This window comes from Peromyscus leucopus, chromosome 5 (assembly GCF_004664715.2).
Source record: "Peromyscus leucopus breed LL Stock chromosome 5, UCI_PerLeu_2.1, whole genome shotgun sequence".
NCBI lineage: Eukaryota > Metazoa > Chordata > Mammalia > Rodentia > Cricetidae > Peromyscus > Peromyscus leucopus.
The window spans coordinates 95,004,435-95,026,817 of NC_051067.1; the positions used below are offsets into that span (position 1 = coordinate 95,004,435).

The 22,383-nt window shown below is 50.4% G+C and overlaps 1 protein-coding gene across 3 annotated transcripts in view; it reads right to left on the reverse strand.

Moving 5' to 3' along the window:
• Positions 1-1,242: 1,242 nt before the first annotated feature.
• Tom1 (target of myb1 membrane trafficking protein) overlaps positions 1,243-22,383 on the reverse strand; it is a 38,345-nt gene continuing 17,204 nt past the window's right edge. For 2 of the 3 annotated variants that reach the window (XM_037206159.1, XM_037206160.1), the window contains exons 3-15: positions 21,471-21,549; positions 20,252-20,401; positions 19,867-20,001; positions 19,567-19,773; positions 16,880-16,996; positions 14,037-14,170; positions 13,091-13,124; positions 12,658-12,751; positions 10,905-11,025; positions 8,486-8,561; positions 4,202-4,261; positions 2,221-2,260; positions 1,243-2,121 (exon numbers count right to left, since the gene is read on the reverse strand). In XM_037206159.1, the coding sequence (XP_037062054.1) occupies positions 1,967-2,121; positions 2,221-2,260; positions 4,202-4,261; positions 8,486-8,561; positions 10,905-11,025; positions 12,658-12,751; positions 13,091-13,124; positions 14,037-14,170; positions 16,880-16,996; positions 19,567-19,773; positions 19,867-20,001; positions 20,252-20,401; positions 21,471-21,549 (1,402 nt within the window). In that variant the 3' untranslated portion in view covers positions 1,243-1,966. The remainder of the gene's footprint in view (positions 2,122-2,220; positions 2,261-4,201; positions 4,262-8,485; positions 8,562-10,904; positions 11,026-12,657; positions 12,752-13,090; positions 13,125-14,036; positions 14,171-16,879; positions 16,997-19,566; positions 19,774-19,866; positions 20,002-20,251; positions 20,402-21,470; positions 21,550-22,383) is intronic. The other variant, XM_028854872.2, reaches the window with a different exon arrangement.

Here is a 22,383-nt window from a genome sequence, read left to right on the forward strand (position 1 = left end):
TGTTGCGGCCAACTGACCTGAGGTCTGCAGGCAGTACCTGGTTTCCTGCCAGCATCTCCTCTCCTCTGCTGTCTGCGTGGTCTCCAGAGAGAGAAGCAGCATTGCCCTGTCTTGGTGGAAATCTGGGGATTGATTGGTTGATCCTTGATTCCCACTTAGTGCAGTGGCCCTTTTATCTGAGATCTAATTTTATTGTCCCTTCCCCTCTACAAGTGCCCAGGCAGGAACATCTGTCACATCCCCATATGTATCCCCTGCACTGAATACCATGTCTGCCCTACAATGATCACTCAGACAACATCAAACCCTGGTAACAGACAAGATGGTAGCTGTAGTTATTGGTAGGGCCCTGGGCTTCTGGAGTGGTTTGTGGAGACTTCCTGGGGCTTTCTAGCGTACACAGGAAAGCAGCAGCCTTGGCTTTGATCATCACAAAGTCAGTTTCCCTAAAGGGTTCAGACACGGAGAGAATGAAGGAAGCAGGCAGAGGAGTGGGCTGGGGTCCCTCTCCTCCGTGACTTGTTAATTAATCAAACAAGGCCCTTCTTACCGACCTGTACCATGGACGCTGTGGGACCAGGCCAGGGGTAGATGGGCTTGGCCTGGATGTGAAACTCCGCCCTTCCCCTGCTTAAAGATGGACAGCCAGGGCCCATACAGGCTATCCCCAATCTGGTTCCTTTACCCAACTGTCCCTAGAGGGCTGAGCCGGGTCTCAGAGTGCAGGTACCGGACCCTATGTGCTGACCACTGTTAGTCTCTGTCCTCTTGAGGGCTGTGTAGAACCAGGCAAGGTCTGGGTGCCTACACCTGATGTGCACAGTCCAGTGCCCAGTGTTGTGTGCCAAGGTGGCCATGAGTTCTAGTCACCAGTATGCAGTGCAGACAGTGCAGAGCACCTGGGTCATGGCTGGCACCAGCATTCTCCCTGTGTGTAGCCTGCTTCCCCAACATGCCAACACTGTCCACCAATACTTGGCTCCCTCTCTTGAGCAACATGCCACTCTTGTAGGTTGGGCAGAGCATGGGGGTAGCCACGTGTGAAGGAACCCAAAGAGGCAGATGGCTGTCCTATGCAGAACAGATGGAGGCTGGATTTGTGTGGTGAAACAGGGGTTTTATATGTGTGTATGGCTGTGTGCACCATCCTGCTGTGCTGTGAGTGTGGTCTACAGACCACGCTACATCAATAGATGCCCACCTCTCAGATGGCCTCTAGCTTAAAGTAGGCCCTGCCCACCATGAGGTCAAAATGCTTCCTGCCAGAAGCAGATCACACTGGCAGGTGGCTTTCTACTTTTATTTGAGGACACAAAAGGCATCTCTCCCTGTACCTGAGAACCAACCAACAGGTGAGCCTCAGGTGGGTGGAGCCCTGCTGGAGGAACAGAGCAAGGATGGGGGAAAGGCAGTGGAGGAACTGGGGGGCTCTGCGTACCCAGAATCCCCAAGGTCTCATCTTGACACCTGGACTGGTGAGGTCTTGCCTCACTGGGTGCAACTTCGTACCTGGACAGTGGGCAGTTCAGCAGGGGCCACCATAGCCTACCCTTCTTCAGGCCCCGCTCTGCAGGGGCAGGGATGGGCAAGGCTGTGGTCACGTCTCCTCTATACCTAGACTGGTAGTGTGGGTTCTGGAGGGCTCCCATGGGCTTCCCTGGGGAAGGAACCAGGGGAATTTCATGGAAGCAGTCTCACACCAGGTCAATCAGGTCACATCAGGCCAGCTTGTCTGGGGCCCCAGGTCTCAGCAAAGTCATAGTGGGTAGCAGGATGGAGGAGGCAGGACCAGTCAGGATCCCAGTAGAGGGCTGACCCGTTCCCCCAGTTCATCCTACTGCCACCCAGGCTCCAGGAGGAGAGAAGGGGTTAACACAGCACCCCCAAGCAGCCTTAACACCAAGAGAGGGGCCCCAGTGGGTATGAGAGTGCTAGGCCCTGGGCTGCAGGGTGCCAGACCCTGCATTCATAAGGCAAACAGCATGTCGTCATCCTTCTCCTGGGTCTTCCTCCGAGGAGCCGTGCTAGGGGAAGGTCCCGGGGGTCCCTCGGCTGAAGGGCTGGCCAGGTTGGGGAGTCGATCGGCAGCTTTGGCCCGTTCTTCCAGGAATTTGTCAAATTCTAATGGGAAAGAGTAGTCTTGTAGGCTAGAGCTGGGGGAGGGACAGGGACAGGACTATCACTTCCAGGGAAGGAGTAGGTGGAAGGGTGGTCTGTTACCTTCACTGGTGACACCAGAGGGCTCCTCAGCACTGCTGCCCTGAGAATGCAGAGGGAAAGAGAGAGAGGTTAGTACTGCTGGGAGCTGTACAGCCTGCCACACAGTGGGCAAAGACAGGCCCTTGACCAGGACCAGTGCTGGTGTTATGCTGAGGCTGACCCTAGTGTCAGGACACAGGCCTTGGTTCACTCCTTCCTGAGTGAGCTTCAGGCTCCAGGTGTTCCGGTTTCTCTGAGCCATGACTTTTTTCTCCTTTAAACAAGGAGGCTGGAGCTGAAGGAGGCTTAGTGGTTAAGAGCTCATACTATTCCCACAGAAGACCAGAGTTCAGTTCCTAGCACATCTATCAGGCAACTCATAACAGCTTTTAACACCAGGTTCAAGGGAACCAATGTCCTCTTTTGGCCTCTCTGGGCACTGCACTCACATGAACACACACACACACACACACACACACACACACACACACACACAATTAAAACATAAAATTAGGGCCGGAGAGATAGCTCAGTGTTTAAGAGTACTTTTTGCTATTGCAGAGGACCTGGGTTTTGCTGCCAGTGCTCATATGGCAGTTCATGACCAATTGTAACTCTAGTTCCAAGGGATCTGATGCCCTCTTTTGACCTGTTCAGGTACCAGGTATGCATGTGATGCACATACAGACATACAGGTAAAACATTCATACATGTAAAAATTAATAAATCTTAAAAAATTAAATCTTTTTAAAGAAACAGGAAGGATGGCTGGGCATGGTGGCACATGCCTTTAATCCCAGCACTCAGGAGGCAGAGGCAGGAGGATCTCTGTAAGTTCAAGGCCAGCCTGGTCTACACAGCAAGTTCCAGGACAGCCAGTACTATATAGAAAAACCCTGTCTCAAGAACAAAACAAAACAACAAAATCAAAACAAAACAAAAAACAAAGGAAGGAAGGAAAAGGAAGGAAGAAAGGAAGAAAAGAAAGAAAGAAAGGATCTGCAGCAGAGGCTAAGCTGGTAGCTGTTGGAAGCTAAGCACAGAATATCAAGCCCAGGTGTGGTGCCCAGCAGCACATCCCTTTCCTCCAGGAGCTAGAGACGGGACTATCTAGCTCCATGGATGGAAGGCTGACACTCACTGGCACTGTTTGAGCTAAAGCTGTGCTCAAGTATGGCTGGAGCTAAGCTATAACCCATTAACCACTGAACACATGGGGTATGGGGATGGAATGAGGCTTCTGCCCTAGTTAGTAGGGCCTGAGTCCTGCCTAGTCCTTGGCCTAATTTGGGTAAAAACAAAGTCTTGCTGCTTATGGATGGCAGCCTTTGGAAGGGAAGTACTCAAGCTGTCACTGGGTCTTTAATGTCCACAGAGGTGGTGGCAGAAGCTGGGGAGAAGCCCTGATGCCGGGCTCAGCACTTCTGTCTTCTGGTCATGCCCCTTTAGAAATGTGGTGGCCAGGAGCTGGGTCCCTTGCAGTTATCAACCTTTTTTTTTTTTTTTTTTTTTTTTTTTTTTTTTTTAAGATTTTATTATGTATACAGTGTTCTGCCTGCAGACCAGAAGAGGGCGCCAGATCTCATTACAGATGGTTGGGAGCCACCATGTGGTTGCTGGGAATTGATTGAACTCAGGACCTCTGGAAGAACAGCCGGTGCTCTTATCCACTGAGCCATCTCTCCAGCCCTTTTTTGATATGAAATGGGGTGATAATGATGCCTCCCTCTGAGTGGCTTTAGGTCTCCAGGGGCTATTGTGGGGACACGGTTTAGTACCCCTTTTGGTCTATAACCAATGCCATCTCCCGAATGATGGCTGGCACGTGTAGGGACCTCACACTGGAGGTGTGATCTGGGACAGGGAGGCTGTTGCCTGGGGGAGGACACTGGGGAACCAGATGAGGACATTAATACTTATCTCTCTTCATCAGTTATACACCAGGCCCTCTACAAGACAAAGGGATCCCTCCTTGTTAGGCGAAGAGTGAGCCCCAACTTACCACGTCTGTGGACAGCCACTGTTCAATGTCCTCCATGATGCGGGCCTGGGTGGCAGGGATCTGGAAGGAAGGTAGCAGTGAGGCAGGGAGGGGCAGTGGTCTGGTTGCCGTGAAGGAAGCTGAGTGGTCCTTGAAATTCACTCGCCCACCCTGATCTGAGTTTCCTCTGCCTCCTGCTGGGGTACACATCCTGGAATTACCTGTTCCAGCTGCCTAGGACCACTTTGCAGCGGTGCCAGGCTGTAGGTGAAGGAACACAGGTCCAGCAGAATAAGCAGGGACTGTGTGCTCCCAGCAGCTGGAGTAGGCAAGGGGCAAACAGGAACCATTCCCCACATGGAGAGAACGTACATCTGGTCCCGACAACGGCATGTGTGGGGAGGTGTTCCAGCTGAGGGGGGTTTATGCCATGGACCAGGACAAGGACAACCCTGGTCACCTGTGCTCAGAGCAATGCCAAAGAGGCTCTGTCTCCAGGCACCTTGGTAGATTCAGTTAATGGCAGAAGCAGAAACAGTAGGATCCAAGAGGAAGGAGGGTCTGAGTGTTCCAGAAAGGGCAGGCTGGTGGTCTCAGGGGCAGCTTTCTAGATGGGAACATTTGACTCTGGGCCCAAACACATGGGCTCTCACATGATGGCTCCTAAAAGGACAGGGGTTGGGGTCTTTTTCTGTTAATGGTTTCCACAGTGGCAATCTGGTTGGAGGTCAGAGCATACATATGGTCTGCTATGGTCTTTGAAGCACTCGTGGCATCCTGCATAATGTTCTTATACTTGTCTTCCTCACCTGACATACAACTGCCATCCGGAGTGCTGTTAGGAGGAGGTAAGTCCAGCAGAGAGCCTTTACAGAGGAGGGCTGGGAACTCTAAGCTCCCGTTTGGCAGCTTTTGGACAGAGGAGAGCTAGAGTTTCTGACCAAACCAGTTTAGGGCCCAAGCTTATCACCTACTACAGGGAAGAGGCGGGGGAGAGCGTTCCAGCAGCAGGTGCTCTTGGCAGGCCAGGCCTGTTCAGCTAACTGCTGTCCCTTGCCTGCTGGAGGAAGGAGTGCTTGAATCTGAGCCTTAGCCTTCCTCTCTTGAGGCTGCCCGGGGTCATGCTCCCTAGTACCAATTCTGTGGCCTGGTGCTTGCTCATACTTTGACCATTGATCATTAGGTTCTTTACACTACCTCTCTCTCATTTCAGGCAAAGAGCCTTACCAGGGTGGCAGGCAGCAGGGTTGAGTTCAGGGCCAGTGGTGGGCTGGCAGCCTCTTCCACCTAGATGCTCATGTGCACATATATGACTGTGTGTGTATGTGTGTGCATACACAGGTATGGCAGCAGAGCCAAAGGAAGATACCCAGGGTGCCTCACTATGGGAGAACCATGGTGGTAGGAGCCCAGAGCTTCTAGACTGGGGCAATGTGAAGAGAAAACAAAAACAAAAACACAACAGTGAGAGCTGGAGAGATGGGTCAGTGTGGTTAAGGGCACTTCCAGGGGTCCTGAGTTCAATTCCCAGCAACCACATGGTGGCTCACAGCCATCTATAATGAGATCTGGTGCCCTCTTCTGGCCTGCAGGGATACATGCAGGGAGAACACTATATGCATAATAAATAGATAAATCTTAAAAACAAAAACAACAGCAATGAACTCCTTGCTATTCCCAGGGAATCCCAAAGGGTAGCCTGCATACTCAAAGCTGAAGAATAGAAGCTATCAGCCAGACTGGTGACTGGCCAAGGGCTTCTGAGGGGCATCCAAGTTACAGAAAAGTTGCTTTGTCCACTGGCTTCATAGTTACAAACAGCAAAGAGAAAGCTTTCTAGGCCCCAGAGCAGGTGGGTGGTGGAGGGGCTCCAGCCCATTATGCACTGACCTCCCTGTCCACTCTGCACAGACAGAGTAGGCCCAGCCCACTGCTGCACCCCAGGGAATGAAGGAGAGAATCTGGCCCTTGGTGCAACAATGTATATCACATAAGTTGTCAGTTCTGCTGAGTCTTGGACAAAGGCACTGCCTACCAGGTCCAGTTTGAACTTTGATCTTGCAATCACATCCAGGTAGTGAGTGAATTATGTGCCTTGCCTTGCCTCTAGTTGGACTTAAGCCCTTGAGAGTGGGTGCTGGCTTTGGTCTTCAAAAACTGCATCCAACAGATGGTTGGCCCAAGTAAAGGGGAGAGAGAGTAAGAATGCTCATGCTTGTCAGTGAGTGGAGCTGTGCTTGTTTCCCACTGTGGCTACAGCTGTGGAGCCTGGAAACACAACACTGGTTATGCTTTTGGTGACGTATTTCTCCTGGGAAGATGCCCCCATCTCTGGGTGGCAGCAAGAGTGGACTGTGTGTGACTTCCATGAGGGGAACATGAGGGTTTATCATAGGGCCAAGCACAGAGCACAGGCTCAACAGTGATGGCTCAAAAGCATGCAGAGGCACCAAGGCCCAGTGCAGGTGTGCTCTGTCACACCCAATGGAGGCCCTCGTACTCCATGAAGCCTGCCCCAGTGGTCCCCCGCCCCCTCCCCCCAGGCAGGGTTTCTCTGTGTTGTTTTGGTACCTGGCCTGGATCTCACTCTGTAGACCAGGCTGGCCTCGAACTCACAGAGATCCACCTGCCTCGGCCTCCCGAGTGCTGGGATTAAAGGCGTGCGCCACCACTGCCCAGCATGCCCCAGTGTTTTTTTTTTTTTTTTTTTTTTTTTTAAATGCCCAATGTCGTTTATTGAAGGAGGGAGGAGGTCTTGAATACAGGCTTACAGCACAATGGGAGAACCTTGGAGGGCAGAAGTTCGCTACAGATGTTTTACAATTTTGCATCTAAGCTGTTAACGCCCATTATGCAGGATACACAGACAAGGAACTTCCCTTAAGCATTCAGGAGGGTGAAACCAGGGAGGGAATTAGCATAGGGAGGATATCAAGGTCAAAGTCAGCAAGCAAGGCAGCAGTTATCCAAAACGGGGGCCAGGGCCCTACAGGTCCCCCTTTTATTAATAAACGAGCTTCTGACTTAGGTTGCATGGGACGTCAGCAGGTCACCTTACCCATCATGGAGACGCCTGCCCAGGCCACACAGGCACTCTGTCTTAGGTTGGTGAGCGCCCCCCAGACATTACCCGTCTCTGAATACTCATTATCATACAGGCTCAATTGTGTGTGAGCTGCAGAGTTTACTGCTGCCAAAGATCTCAAAGTGGCGCTGATGCCCCAGTGTTTTGTGCCTGTTCTGCTCTGACTTGAAATAGACCCCAAGCAAGGAGATAGGAAGCACATGAATGCAGATGGAGAGTTCCTGGGAATCACCAGATCCTGCCCCATTTGAGCAGGATCTCCTAATGGAGCTCTAGTTTCCTTCTCCTGTGTCCAAGGCTTTCAAATGACTTTTACCTCACCTAAGACAATGCCCATGGTCTTAGCCACCACTTAGACTTCTTCTTCCACTTCTCAGGCCCACTTGGCCTCAGAGTCCATCTGCCACAACCCTCCTCTGTGACCTCCTTGCTCTCCTCTATTTTCTAAGTGGGTGTGCTGTTTCTAGCTCTCCCACACTCCCACTGACTTGGCTTACTATAGATTATACTTGAAGATCTTACCACTGAGGAGGGTGGCCACAGAATGCTCAATCTGGGCCTCAACACACAGTCAAGGAATTAATTGGACTTAAAAGAGTGCCTGGGAGCTTGGGCAGTGGTGGCACACACCTTTAATCTCAGCACTCGGGAAGCAGAGGCAGGCAGATCTCTGTGTGGTCGAGGCCAGCCTGGTCTACAGAGTGAGTTTTAGGACAACCAAGGCTACACAGAGAAACCCTGTCTCAAACAACAAACAAACAAACAAACAAACAAACAAACAAATAGACAGACAGAGTGCCTGGGAATTCTGACTATTGTTCTAGGTTCTCCATTTTATTCCCTCTGCCCATGCTGCTATTAGTGACAGTGATGTTCTCTCACAGGCTTCTCTCAACTACTATTGCTGTTAAAAGTTCCAGGTAAGGAAGATGAAACAGGGCCAGTGGGTTAATTTGCGTGATGACCCAAAGCTGGCAGTTGATGAAGTAGGATGTGAACCCAGGACCACATTGGACACCAGCTCCCGAGGCGGGATTGGGTCTGAATCCTTGCTGGGTAAGTGCCTCCTTGGCTCTCCATTGGGAATAATGACATCAGTCACAAAGGGCCAACTGAGAGTCAAATGGGAAAGGTTGTGCCAAGCCAGTGCTGAGCTCATAGTGGGCCCAGAGTCCCTTCTTTTTGGCAGACTCTGGGTAAAACAGGACCTCTATGCTTACCGCTCCGGTGTTCTGCTGCCGGGCATCCAGGGCCCCAGCCAGGCCATCTGTGGTTTGGGGGGCTTCATATTTGACTCTGAAATACAAAGCAGCAAGGCATCAGATGCTGCCTGACCACACCAGGCCTGAAAGGCAATGTGAGGATTAAGGGGACCAGGTAAGCTAGACTTGGGCTGGCCTGGGCAGAAGTGGCTCAGGTCACAGGATGGCCTAACCCGAGGCTCCTTCTCTCCAAGCCCGGGACAGGAAGAAGGGGCTCCATTTTCTCCTACTGGGGATTATGCTCAGATATGTGCCCCATAATGATTTGCATCAATCATGCATGAGAATCTAGGAGCAGTACTTGACCAAAGACCAGGAACAAGATCACACATGGTTGTGACCACTCTGGGCCGAGTTGAGGGACTAGGAAATAGATTGTGACCCTATGCCCATGGTGAATTTGCATAGGTTCCTTTTTGAGCAGTTCCCATCTGAATTTCATAAATTGTGATTATGTTTGAGGGTGCATTTGAATGGAAGAGTCCCTTCTACTGCCAAAATGAGTATGTAAGCTGCTGAGGCCTGTCTGACGTTGGCTCACCATTAGGAAGGCTCCCTACCTCTCTGATGGATTGGTTACAGCTCCTCTATACATCCCCAAAGGGAGGCCAGGCAGCCAGGCAGGTGGAAGGCTAGGGCTGAGAGGGGTGGGACTGGCACCTGGCTATTGGAAGATGAAGACAGGGAAGGAGTATGTGGTGTGACTGAAGTACAGGGAGTAAGAGGTCACCCTGGAGTGGGAGGAAGGCTGAGAGGGTAAGGAAACTATCTGGGCAGAAAAGGTTATCCAGGTGACTACATGGGAGGACAAAGGACAAGGACTTCATGGCTAGGGCCCAGTCCTGTCTCTGTGGGTGCGTTCTGCAGCGAGAGGTAGCTGCAAGTGTAGTGAGGGGACAGGCAAGACAAAGGCCCGAGAGGGTGCAGAAGGGCTATGGCAGCCAAAGGGAGCTTCAGAGGCACAAGTCTGCTAGGAAACACTTCCCCTGCCCATGTTGCCCCCTATTGCCAACATGAGGAAGAACTTTTGTGTAGTCCTCTAGTGTCTGCTCCCTTTCTCAGACCTGTGCCCAGCGAAGGGCCAGAGCTCAGCCCTTTCACCTCACCTCCAAGCATCTGCACATGCTCTTCCTAGAACCTGAAATGCTCCCTAAACCTGTTGGCCTTGAGCTCTCTGAAGAGCTGCCTGCCCCGCCAGTCAAGCACTCTATCACACAACAATGGCCATGCACACCACTACTTGAAGACAGCTGCCTGAAAGGGCAGGCCGCATGTGTGCCTTTCCCATGGAGGGAAGACGGTGCAACAGCATATCCCAGCCATGCTGGCAGACCGGTTCGACACGAGGTACTCTCCAGTGTGCCCAGTTGTTTTGTGCCCGGGGCCTATGTGAACAGGCCCTACTCCCGAGTGTGGGTCCCACTAGACTCATTAGCTTTCATCTGCATAGCTGCTTCAGCAGCACCCGTAACTCCATGGCGATTGTAAGCTGCTTGTCCCAGAGCCTCTGGGCTTGGGAGTCCAGACTGCTTAGGGTAAAGGCAAACCTGGTTCACACCTCAGGATGGATCCGCTGGCTGCAGACTGTCAGATTTCACCTGGATCTGCAGTGTGCACAGGGAATTCCCTCTGGCCAGTGCCCCCAAAGACAGAATGGTCACTAAGGAGTCATGTGGGAACATTTAGGAGGCTTCTTTAATCTAGAACTTTCCTTGGTTGTAAGAACCATAGATGCCTACAGCTCAGCCAAGGGGGTCATAAGCAAAGGGATAAGAAATAGCACTAAACTATTTCCTTTGACAAGCACATGTGGAGCCAGCATGAAATCAGCCAAAGCAGGGAGTGGCCTTTGGAAAGCAGCTCCATTATAGGCTCTGGCTGTGACAGCACCTCTCTGAAAATGGATAGCTCATATGGAAAGACATACACCAATGGAGCCAGAGTCTCCTCTGGGGATAGGGGTGGCTATGGGACAGTCAAGACCTGGAAGCCCCTAAGGCTTTGCGAAGGGCCTTCCTTGCCCCTGGGGGCTTGGGACTGGCTGCATATTACATAAGATGGTGGGCCAGCCAGACACAATGTTTTGGACAAATGGCCAAAGGCTCCCAAACTGGTGCTGCCAAATGCTAGCCACTTGTCCCATGGCTTATGGCCAGCCTTGGTTCTGGTTCTGGTCAGATGCTAGCATCCTTTTCCTGCTCATCCCTTTCTGTCTATGGATCACAGTGCTTACCAGGCCATGCTGGACTGAACTTAGGGACTGTGTGTCTTTTCTCCTGCCTGCCCACTTCCAATCCAGATTCAGGGATCCTGAACGATGCTCTCACCAATGGAGAGCCCCCGTTTGCAGGAGAGCAGGATGGAACAGGAAACTTACCCTTTCCGTTGGTCGGCCAGCGAGCTGCCCCGAGTCAGAGCAAACATGTCAAAGTCATCTTCCAGGCGACCCGAGGTCTCCAGAGACTGCAGGCCAGCTCTCACACTGCTGGAGCCAAGGTCTGCAGAGACAGAAAGGCCAGGTGAGATATCCACCTGCTCTTTCCATGTCCCATCTGGGTCTAGGGCTATCTGTTGGAAGAGTATTAGGGGTTAGGTGGTGGGAGTTGGACTTCCTTTCTGTTGAGTGTACTCATCTCTAATGTGGTCGCACAATCACCTTCTCCTGGCTGTGGTGAGGATTAGAGAACAGGAAAAACCGCTGCCTGTGACACAGAACAGCAGTTCTCAACCTGTGGGTTGTGACCCCTCTGGGGGTTGAACACTTTCACAGGGGTCGCATGTCAGATATTTATATTATGATTCATAACTGTAGCAAAGTTACAATTATAAAGTAGCAATGAAATAACTGTATGGTTGGGGATCACCACCGTACTAGTGGAAGAGGCTGGTCAGCATGACAGTGACGAGATCCGACTTTTCACAAGTGTAGTATCAGTTATTCAAAGTGGGGCTTGGCTTGGAGCAAGCAGTCAACACCATTACACCCTCAAGTAACATTACAATCTCAAGCAGGCCTGGTGGTGCAGGTCTGTAATCCCAGCCCCAGGAGAAACTGAGGCTAGCCTGGATTACAATGAAGCATATTCAAGGACAGTTTGAGGAACCTTGTGAGGCCCGGTCTCAAAATTAAAGGGTTGGAATACAGTTCAGTGGTAGAGTATTTGCTTAGCATACTCCAGGCCTTAGGCTTAATCCCCAGCACGGCAAAACAAGACAAAACACCAAAGGAAAAAAACAACAACAAAAAGATCAGGGAGATAACTGCTCACATTTATCAAGAGTACAGGGAGGTGCACTCACCTGTAATCTCAGCCTTCAGAGGATTGAGGCAGGAAGATGGAGAAAGTTCAAGGCTAACCTAGACGGGCCACTAAGCATTTAGCAACAACCTGGGTCAAACTGGGTGGTGGTGGCACACCTTTAATCCCAGCACTTAGGAGGCAGAGGCAGGCGGATCTCTGTGAGTTTGAGGCCAGCCTGGTCTACAGAGTGAGTTCCAGGACAAAGCTATATAGAGAAACCCTGTTTTGAAAAACAAGCAAACAAACAAACAAATGATCAAAAGCCACCAAAATCAAATAAAACCTAAACTATCTACTCTTCTCAAAACAAAACACCAAAAGAAATCAATAAATGAGCTGGGAGTATAGCTCAGAGGCAGAATACTTGTCTAGCATGTGCAAGGCCCTGGGTTTTATCCCCAAGTACCATCAAAACATGGAGTGCATTCTGGCTCAGCCTTGATGGAAGCTTGTTTCTGGCAGTCTCTTGTTCTCCCTCCCACTCTTTCTTCAAGGAGGAACTAATTCCTGAGGCTGAGCATCAGACTGTCCTGATGCCCTCAGGTTGTTCAGGTGGGGGGGCTGGGGAGGATATCAGTGCAGAGGTATGGTCAGAGCACAGTGGGATTTACTAGATCCAAGGGGTTCAGAAGCATTGGTGCTCCCAGGGCATTCTCACAAGTTTTTTATCAAGTGCCCAACCCTGCAGCAAGATTTGGCTTGGGCTCCCAGCAAAGTGAGACCTGGACCAATGAACTACTGTTGGGGAGTACAGGAAGGCACCCCCAGAACTTAGAGGCTACATATGCATTGTAACATACCCTTGGCTGGAGCCCCCAACATACTTACTCATTCCTGCCAGTTGGGATGAGAGGTTGTTGGTGGCTGCAGGGTCAGGACCCATGTCAATCAGGTCAGCGGCTGGCTCGGCTTCACTGGAGGCCTGAGATGAAGGGAGATGCCTGGATGATACTTTCTGGATGCAGTGATTCTGACTCCAGGCCCCAGCATCTCTGAATGGGAGCTGGGGAGATTCTCCCCCTCCACTTGGGCTCCAGCTTGGCTATATCCCTGGGAGACTGGGAAGGCCCTGAGGTACCAGCTGGTGGTGGCAGAGCCTTATTTCCCTTAAAGGGGCAGTGGTATAAGAAGTCAGAAGAAACTTCTCTATGAGCCTAAAAAGCACCAGTTCCCTGTGTAGGGCTTCAGGGAGAGGATGAGAACTTCCCTCTCATTTCCTATCAATACAGCACGATCTAGTCCCAGAAGACATGCCTCTTACCTTGGCAGTCTGGCCTGTTCGGAACCGTTCAAACCTACATGACACAAAAGACCCCAGTCAAAAGGTCAAATTGACACAGTCCCCAGAAAACCCCTAGGAGGTTTTGAAATCACAGGTTGCTACCAGGGTGATGACATATACTGGTCCTCCCTAACAGATCCAGTGCATCCTTACTGTCCCCCATCACCTCTAACCGAGCCCGTCTTTCAACTTGCACAAGGGTTGGATAGGATCAGTTATAGGGCCACCCTGTAAGTGTCAGCAAGAAACAACTGACAAGAACACAGAGAAAAGAAAGGGACACTCAGCAAGCAGAGGGGAGTGCTGCTTTGTCAAGTGTCTCAGTTATCCACCTACTCCACACTTGGGGAATGTGTGGGCAGCTCTCCAGGGTGGCCACTTGTCTACCAAGGGGCTGAGGAGATGGATGGAGAAGACCTTAGTGTGCACTCTGTTGGAGTTGTGGCCTGGTGTAAAGGACATCACTTCTGAATTCATCTTCTGGTCTAACGTCTCTGGGTACCTGCCTGCCAGCTCAGGTGATGACTTAGTTGAAAAAATGAGCAGCAGTGGCTGGCACTGGAACAAACTGGTGAATTAGGGGCTTAATGCTAGGGTATTGGGGGTCTACCACACAAGATGGCAAGAAGGAGGTCCTACATTCTACTGGGCTAATGAACTGGACAAGGTGGTCAGTTGTTGGTCTCAGGGGCCCAGGCCCCTCTCAACGGACTGCAAACCACAGGGCAAGTGGGGAAAGACAGAAAAGAGGCCCACAGAGTGGGAGGCGGACAGACAATAACCCGTTTCCAGGCAAGCAGAGGGCTTTGCTGCCTGCTTTCGTGACTCCTTACTACCCAGGTGTCTCAGTGATGGGCAGGGAGCTCGAGGCACATGCCCCTGGTAGCCTGCTGGTGCCTGAACAGGGAAAATGACTGTGGACTACCGTTCATGGCGCAGAAACACATTGTTGAGGTTGTCATTGACCATGAGAAGTTCCTCGGTCAGCTGCTCATTGGAGATGCGTGGGATGAGCTCCAGAACCCGCTGCTGCATGGCGCGGCAGGTGCGGTTCAGTTCCTGCAGGGAGAAGTGGGACATTGAGGCCACACTACAGGACAAGGCTCTCCCTCATGGATGGTATTTCAGTCTGGGTCTGTCCTGGAGGAAGGTCTTCAAGGCACCACAGAACAGCCTTTGGGGTTCTACAAACCTGTTTTCAAGATCACTTCTCAGGGTGTTACAGTGTAACTACATTCTTTAATTGTGAGATGGGGTCTTACTATGTTGCCTAGGCTGGTCTGGAGCTCCTGGCCTCAAGTGATCCACAGCTTCTGGAGGTTTCACACTAACATTAAAGTACAGGAACTCATCATGTTAATGATTCTGCCAGTTTAATGAGAGTGCACGCAGACTGAAGAGTCACATTTCTGCCAACATGTTTGATTCCTTAAAAAAAACTTCAGACTTTCTGGGCATGGTGGCACACGCCTTTTATCCCAGCACTCGGGAGGCAGAGGCAGAGGCAGGCAGACCTCTGTGAGTTCAAGGGCAGCCTGGTCTACAAAGCCAGTTCCAGGACAGCCAGGGCTGTTACACAGAAAAACCCTGTCTCGAAAACCAAAACAACAACAAAAACCAAACAAACCTCAGACTCGTGGACCAGCTGGTCTGGCACATGTGGTGAAGCGGCACAAACAAGAGAGACAGTCTCAGACAGAGCGGAAGAGAGGACCAACTCTCTGCAGCTGTTCTCTGACTTCTATATGCATGCCACGGTATTCACCCGTCCTCACTCTTACACACACACCATGCACAAAAACGCTCACCAAAGGGAAGAACAAAAGAGGGTGACGGCGATGACAGGCCTGAGGATGGGGCTGGGGTGTATGAACAAGTAGTGATTTCTGTTACCCCACATATCCCCATTTTGAGTTTTTGCCTCATTATTCTCATTGACTGACTTGGTTTGTTCTTTTGACAAGCTTGTTTGGGGACAGTTTTTCAGGTGCACTGCAGAGCTGCTGCAGTGATGGCCCCGAGGCCCCGCGTGTCTTCACCGGTTAGACACTGATCCAAACGAAGGCATCAACACCGGCACTGACTCAACTGCGCGTTCCTGTTGTGTCACTTTTTCTGCTAACGTCTTTTCTCTGTTTCTGGATCCTACACTGCATTTAGTCTTCATGTTACTGATTGGCTTTCAATCACAGTTAAATTTGCTTTGGAAAAAGAAAAATATTAAGAGGCTGGGTGTGAGGCTAGTAACCCTGGCAGTCAATGGCCGAGGCAGGGGAATGGAGAACACTCAAGACTAGCTTTGGTTGCATAATGAGACCTTGACTCAAAAATAAAGAAAAAGATAAAACCTCCTTTGGTTTATAGACAACTGGTAAGGCTGGTCACTTCTTCCCCCAGTACCTGTCACGTGACCATGGCCCCTGGCCACATGCCAGCATACTTTCTCTTGTGGGGATCAAAGATGAGGCTCTGCACCAACCTTTGGCTTCCTGTAGACCTTGTTCCCTACCCACTCCTAAGTCAGGCCTCCTTCATTTTTTTTCATCTGCTCAGGGTGACTTTCAACATCCCTGGGCTCCCTTCTCTTTCTCCCATGATGAAGCACACCTGAGGATTAGTCTCTGCTTCCTAATGGGCCCCTCCGGACAGCAGAAGAACACAGCTTGAAGCTGTTGCTCCAAGTCACAAATCCCAGCTTTGCTACCTATCAGCCACATGACCCTAGGCATGTTACATGACCTCTCTTCGCCTTAGTTTCCTGATCTGGTGAATGGGTGCGGTCAGGGCTATGAGTGAATGTATATCAAGTACCTACACTGAGCTGGACACATGCAGAGCACCCATCATGTGGGCACTGACTCTCTGTCACCCTGCCAGCTTGCTCCAGCCTTCTGAGTATCTCAGACTGCACATATCCAGATGGACATGGCCTGGGACAAATACAACTAACAACAATCCTTCATCAACCCTTTTCTTCATCTAGTCCTCACATTCAAGAGTCCACTCAGCTAAGATAGTCCTAGTGTGCCCTCCTCCATCCTCCCATCCTCCCAAGTATACGGATCCTCCCAAGTATATGGATCTCTTAGCAGTCACAGGGACATAAAGACCAGGCTGGTAGGAGGGCGGTGCATGAACAGCACACTGAGCACACTGAGCATTCTGCACATGCACTCTGGAGACTCCTAAGCTTTGGCGGTTGCTTCCCTGAGTGTCCTCCACAGGAAGAAGGCAGCCTAGCTCCCTTCACTCCAGTACCCCACCCCATATGTGGACAGGATCAGGTGAATATCACATGACACCTGGGAGCAAAATCCAGCATTTCCCACTTGCCTCAGCTCCCCAAGATCAGATGCTCACTCCTCTCAAAGCTCACACTGCTCTGTGCCTCTGCTTGCTCCCTCAAATGCTGTGAAAGGTGGAAATCAGCCCTTCCAGCTTTTCGAAGTGCTGTTCATGCTGTCAGTACTGGGTGTAGGACTACGTTTCACATGTACTATCTCATTTAATTATCATCTCCCACTTGTATCAAAGCAGCCACACAGATGGAGAAAATGGGGGGCTATTTTGTTCAAGCTGGAAAGCAGCAGAATTAAGATCTGAATTCCCATCTGATGCAAATCCAAGGTTCTTCTCTGTAATATTTTCTGTTGCCTCAGGCCCCCCAGCAAAACCAAAAGATTGCAGTGTGGGCAGGGAAGAAGCAGGTATGGATGCACACAGGGGCACCTGGGTGGGGCTGAACCTGTAGGCAGGCTGTTTGCTCACCTGTAGTAGTTCTAGGTCTGCAGGCTCTACCTGGGTGGGCACCAACTCTGTCAGCATCTCCGACATCACTCGCACATTTCCACTCACCATCTCCAGCTCACTTCGTAGCTTCCCAATCTGAAATGCAGCATAATAAGGGGAGAGAAGCCAGAATCTAGAGCCCATGCTGCTCGAACAGACGTGTAGCCCAAGAACTGCCCTACCAACACCTTCTCCGCACAGCTTCTCTCCTGACTTCTGGGGACAGTCTATACTCAAGAGCCAGCAGAGGGTGCATCCCACCACACAGCCCCCTCACAGAAGTGCTACCAACCGCTGCCATCTCCAAACCAGGAGCCAGTGCAGGGAGGAGGTTGGAAGAAGTGTGACAATCGGAGGGGAATAAGCCGGTGAGTGTGGTTGGGAGAGCGCCAGCATCTTTTGGGGCCAAGATGACAATTAATGAGGCTCTAGGGAGTGGCAGTTCTCCCAAGGGAGTGGGAAAGTTGTAGGCCCCTTATGTCTTGGAGGACAGAGTGGGCTCTATGTCTTTCCCTCCATTAAGAGAACTGGGGTTCTTTCTTGTCTCTGGTCCATGTTTGGGCCCAGGCTCATCCAAAAAAAAAAAAAAAAAAAAATGTTCCAGGCCTGCTATCCACTTGAACATGAAACTCAGATCCTATACTTGTACTAGTAGTCAAAGGGAGTCAAGGTTCCAGGCCTGGGGACACATAACAATAAAGGTGGTCAGTGTCCTCAAACAGATTAAGTTGTGAGGAGCACTGTATAGTATCTTTTGTGAACCCCAAGGAACTTTGTATGTTCATGACACTGTGTCCACTTTGAATGCTGAGAATCATATGAAGGCTCCCCCAAATGTATCTGGATCAAGACTTCCTTATAACGGGATAGCTCATGAGTCTAGTGGCTAGAAGAGTACATTTTGGGAAATACTGGTATATTCTAAATTGTGTGACTGAGTGACAATTAACTTCATGATTATGACAGCAGCTACCATTTACTGACTAGTTAATAAGTGCCAAGCACTGAACACATACCATCACAAGTAGGCTCAGCCACCTTTAAAGAGCTTGAGGATGAAGAAACAGGCATGCAGAGACAAGTACTATATCCACTGAAGTTGACCAACAGCACACCCCACAGTGCCAGGCAGGATGACTTGTTTAATAACTTTCTCGGTGTGAGTGGACAAGCTGTTCATCACCAATTTGCCACATCCAAACCCAAAGGGACCTAACCACAAAGGAGCCTAGGAGTTACATCACTAAACTACAACATCTTAACATGCCCCAAGAGGGAAAAGGGGCTATGAAATCAAACAAAAATACTCAGTTTTGTTTAGCAAGAACCTTCTAAGAGCACTAAAGTAATCAATCAGTCTTAATATACAGACATTAGGAATACTAGTTAAAACCAGAAGCAAGGCAGAGAATTGTTTTTGACAGGAGGGTAATTTTACAGTTTTGTAGGCTTCAATTACTTGCTTAGCATGCCAACCTTCTCTAGTCATGTTTGCTGTGGTGCTCGGTTTCATAACTTGCTATAAGATATCATGGACATTTCTCTGTGGGGCTGAGACTGTGCACTGCATACAAGTGGTCAGGAAACAGTTCTTTAGAATGAAGCTTCTCATCTGTATCATGTTTGTGAATCTTTACCTCCAGCTCACTCAGCAGCTAAGTGCAGTATGCTTCACTGATGATGGTCTAAGGTCTGTGAAGGCCTCAAGTCCAGCCCAGTACCACATCTCAAGGGACCGATGATCTAGATTATAGCCACCTGGTCTGGGGCAGGTGACTCTCTAGAGCTAACCCCAGGCTAGGGAAACTTCCCTAGACTCTTATGCTAGGCCTCCAAGCTTCTCCGTGAGGCATGTGGGAGGCCTCAGTGTAGTCTTTCTCATTTTGTGCATCTCTCTCTCTCCTCTCTTCTCTCTCTTTCTCGCTCTTACTCCTTCCCTCTCTTCCTCCCTCCCTCTCTTCCTTCTACTCTCTCACCCTCTTTCTGAGACAGGGCTTTACTATGAAGCCCTGAACTCACACAGATCCATCTACCTCTATCTCCCAAGTGCTGGGATTGAAGGTGTGTCACCAACCCCAGCAAGCATATAGATCCTTTAAGGTGTCCTCAACCAGAATCTCAATTCAGATGCAATTCTCTGTGAGCCCATCACCACAGTGGAGTGGCCCAAGTGAAAGGGACTGCTTGCCTGCTGCTGGCCATTTCCTCTCCTTGGTGCTCCACAGAGGGCTCCATGGAAGGAAGAGTTTGGAAAATGACAGAGGTACTGGACTGCATTCCAGTACAGACAGATTGGAACTGGAATCTCGGCCGATTCTGATGAGCCATGTGATTTTGAGGGGATTTTTTTATTTTATTTATTTATTTTTTAAAGATTTATTTATTTATTTATTTATTATATACACAGAAGAGGGCAACAGATCTCATTACAGATGGTTGTGAGCCACCATGTGGTTGCTGGGAATTGAACTCAGGACCTCTGGAAGAGCAGTCAGTGCTCTTAACCTCTGAGCCATTTCCCCAGCCCCTGAGTGAATGGATTTATCTATCTAAATCTTATCCTGAACACAGGAAGAAGAGTATACATCTGTGGGCTTCTGGGAGGACAAAGGAATTTCTGGTGCTAAGGGCCATATCCACTGCCTCCCTGGACCTTGTCTGTGTACCTGCTCAGGAGTTGGCATGATGGGTGATATCCACTGCCTCCCTGGACCTTGTCTGTGTACCTGCTCAGGAGTTGGCATGATGGGTGAGTCACCGGGGAGAACAGCTGGAGTGGGCAGAGGGGTGGTATGCTGGCTCAGGTCTCCTCGCTGACTGGTGTCAGAGCCCACAGAGTTCTGTCCGGATGGTGTCTCTGAGTTAAACACAGTCTAGGGGGCAAAAGACAGGGTAAGTGAAGCCCTCCTGGAAGGGCACTATAGGCCCCTCAGAATAACTCCTGCCCCACTCAAAGTTCTCCTCACCCTCTGGGGTGTGTGGATGGGTGACAGCATGTCCAGGTCAGTCATGGGGAACTCCAGGCCCTTCCTTCGCAGGTCCTCGTAGACAGCAACGACACCTGTCAAATCAGGCGAGCTGCGGAACGCGTCAGCCCAGGACTGAGAGGGGACAAGGGGACATGGCCGGTAACCACTGCTCACCTTCTTTTCTGTGAGCCTTCCCCACCCTGGCACCTAGGCAGAGGACAAAAGTGCTTCCCTCCCCTTCCTTCTGCACCAGGGTCAGTAGACAGTGCTAAGGCCTGCTGCACACATAAGCAGTCTACCAGCAGAGAGAACACTAGCCCCGGCACTCCCCAACCCCTGGAGGTCACTAAGCCACCCCACCCTGTCAAAGAGGAGAGCGCACCTGGATGAGGTTCAACACCTTGTCATGCACGATGGTGGGTGGGTTGTTCTTTGGCAGGATGGTCCTCACCAGCACACTCTCTACAAAGTCCTGGCTGGCCACCAGGACATGGAAGCGGTGTCCGCAGTTCTTAACACATGTTTCCAAGACCTGTAGGTCAAGGTGCCAAGAGAGTACTCCATCAGAGGAGAGGAAACGGGCTGCCACTCCAGTGAGGCTCCCCTTCTATCCCAGAGGGAAGCTGAGCAGAGGAGAGGAGGCTTCCAGAGGGATCTTCTAGGACATGGGGATGGGAGCAGTGCTACATCTGGGGGCTTCCCTCCTCTTAGACTGCGACATACAGAATGATGTGACAGACAGGACTCCCTTCCTGCTAGACCAGGGCCTGTTAGAACATAACCCTACTTTTTAGATCACATGATCTAGAGCAGTGGTTTTTAATTTCCTAATGCTACTACAACCATTTAATACAATTCCTCATGTTGTGGTGACTCTCAACTATAGAAATCATTTTCATTGCTACTCCATAACTGTAATTTTGCTGTTTTATGAATTGTAATGTAAATATCTGATACAAGGGATATCTGATGTGTGACCCCTGTGAGCCCTGAGTCACAGGTTGAGAAACACTGGCCTAGAGTGTCAGATGTTCTCCAGGAGGAATTGGAGAAAACTTGAGCTTCCCCTATTGGTAGGTAACATTATGACTCAAGGACCAAGCACCAACCTTCTCTCCCCATGACCTAGCAGGAGCTGCCTGTGCTTTGCAGGGAAGCAGGACCATCTGGATCTAAGCACCACATGGCAGAGGCATGGACAGGGTGTTCTCCCACCTACTCCCCAGCCAGGCTGTCCTAAAGACAGGATGGATGCCTGGTGCTTGGCCCATGTTGGCCTGGCTCAGTGCTGTGGCCAATGCTGTTCTTAGATACTGGCATTTGCTTTATGTTCATTTTTCAGACTGCAGTTTTAGAGGGAAGTGGCCCCAGTATGTCTACTCCCCTAACTAAGGTTAGGAACTCCTTTCCAGCTCCCTTGCTTTGTCATCTACCTCCACCAACAGCATGGATCTTCCCCATGGTGCTTTTCTTCCTAGTCCTCAGAGGAGAATTCAAGCACGGGTGGGAGCCCCACTGGACCTAACTAAGGAGAAGCAACTTTCAGCAGACCGTGGTCTAGCCATGGGAGTGATCATGGAGGGATGGATAGACAGACTCACCGTGAGGGCCAACATGACCTCATGGAAATTCTTATTCCCCACAATTCGCTTCTTTACTGCTCGGAACGCATCTTTGGGGCTGGTAAAAAGGACAAAAAGAATGATGGGCTTAGGCATAGAATCCTCTTTCCTAACACAGAAGGCTAAGGACCCAAACTCAGGAGGCTCTGCAAAGCTGGAAGGCTGGATAGGATCTTCCCTCCTCTCTATGCCTGACCTGTGTGCCAGGTTCTGATCACACCAGGATACTGCTGCCACCATGGCCTTCTCAGTCCAAGCACTAGGTAGACCCTGGACCTCCCATCACAGACTCATGTTGGGCAAGGTATGAGTGCTTGTCAAAAATACAGAATCCCAAGCCTTCCTTAGCTGACAGTATCAGAATCCAACAAGTAGGGCAGTCCCAGAATTTGCTATTTCTCATGTACCCCACAGTTCCCAGGGCCTTCTGGGTATTGATGCTAAGAACAAATGGGCTACAGGCAGAGTGTTCTAATGCCACATTTTAGACAGTTCCACAATCCATCTTCCAGTCAAGTTTAACCAAGCACGTGTGTGTACATGTATATGTGTGTATGTGTACATATGTGCACACACACTACTTCTAAGGATTCTGGGATAACTGAAGGAAGAAGTAGTCTTGAGGGAGAATGGAGTAGGGTCTAAGAGACACTCAAGGAGGTACCAACCATAAAGAATGGGGAGGACAAGTTGGAGGACAGCCAGAGAGTGGGTTCAGGTGCAGGGAGAGCTTGGTGGGGAGAAGCTGCTTGGGAAGGACAGAGAGGAGACAACAGTGTAGAGGAGATGGAGGGTCAGGAGCCTGGATGTGTCTACATACAGCAGATGGTCACAGAGAGCCTGCGGTTACCTATCCTCCCTGTCCCACCTGCTGACTACTCCTTTCCTAGCA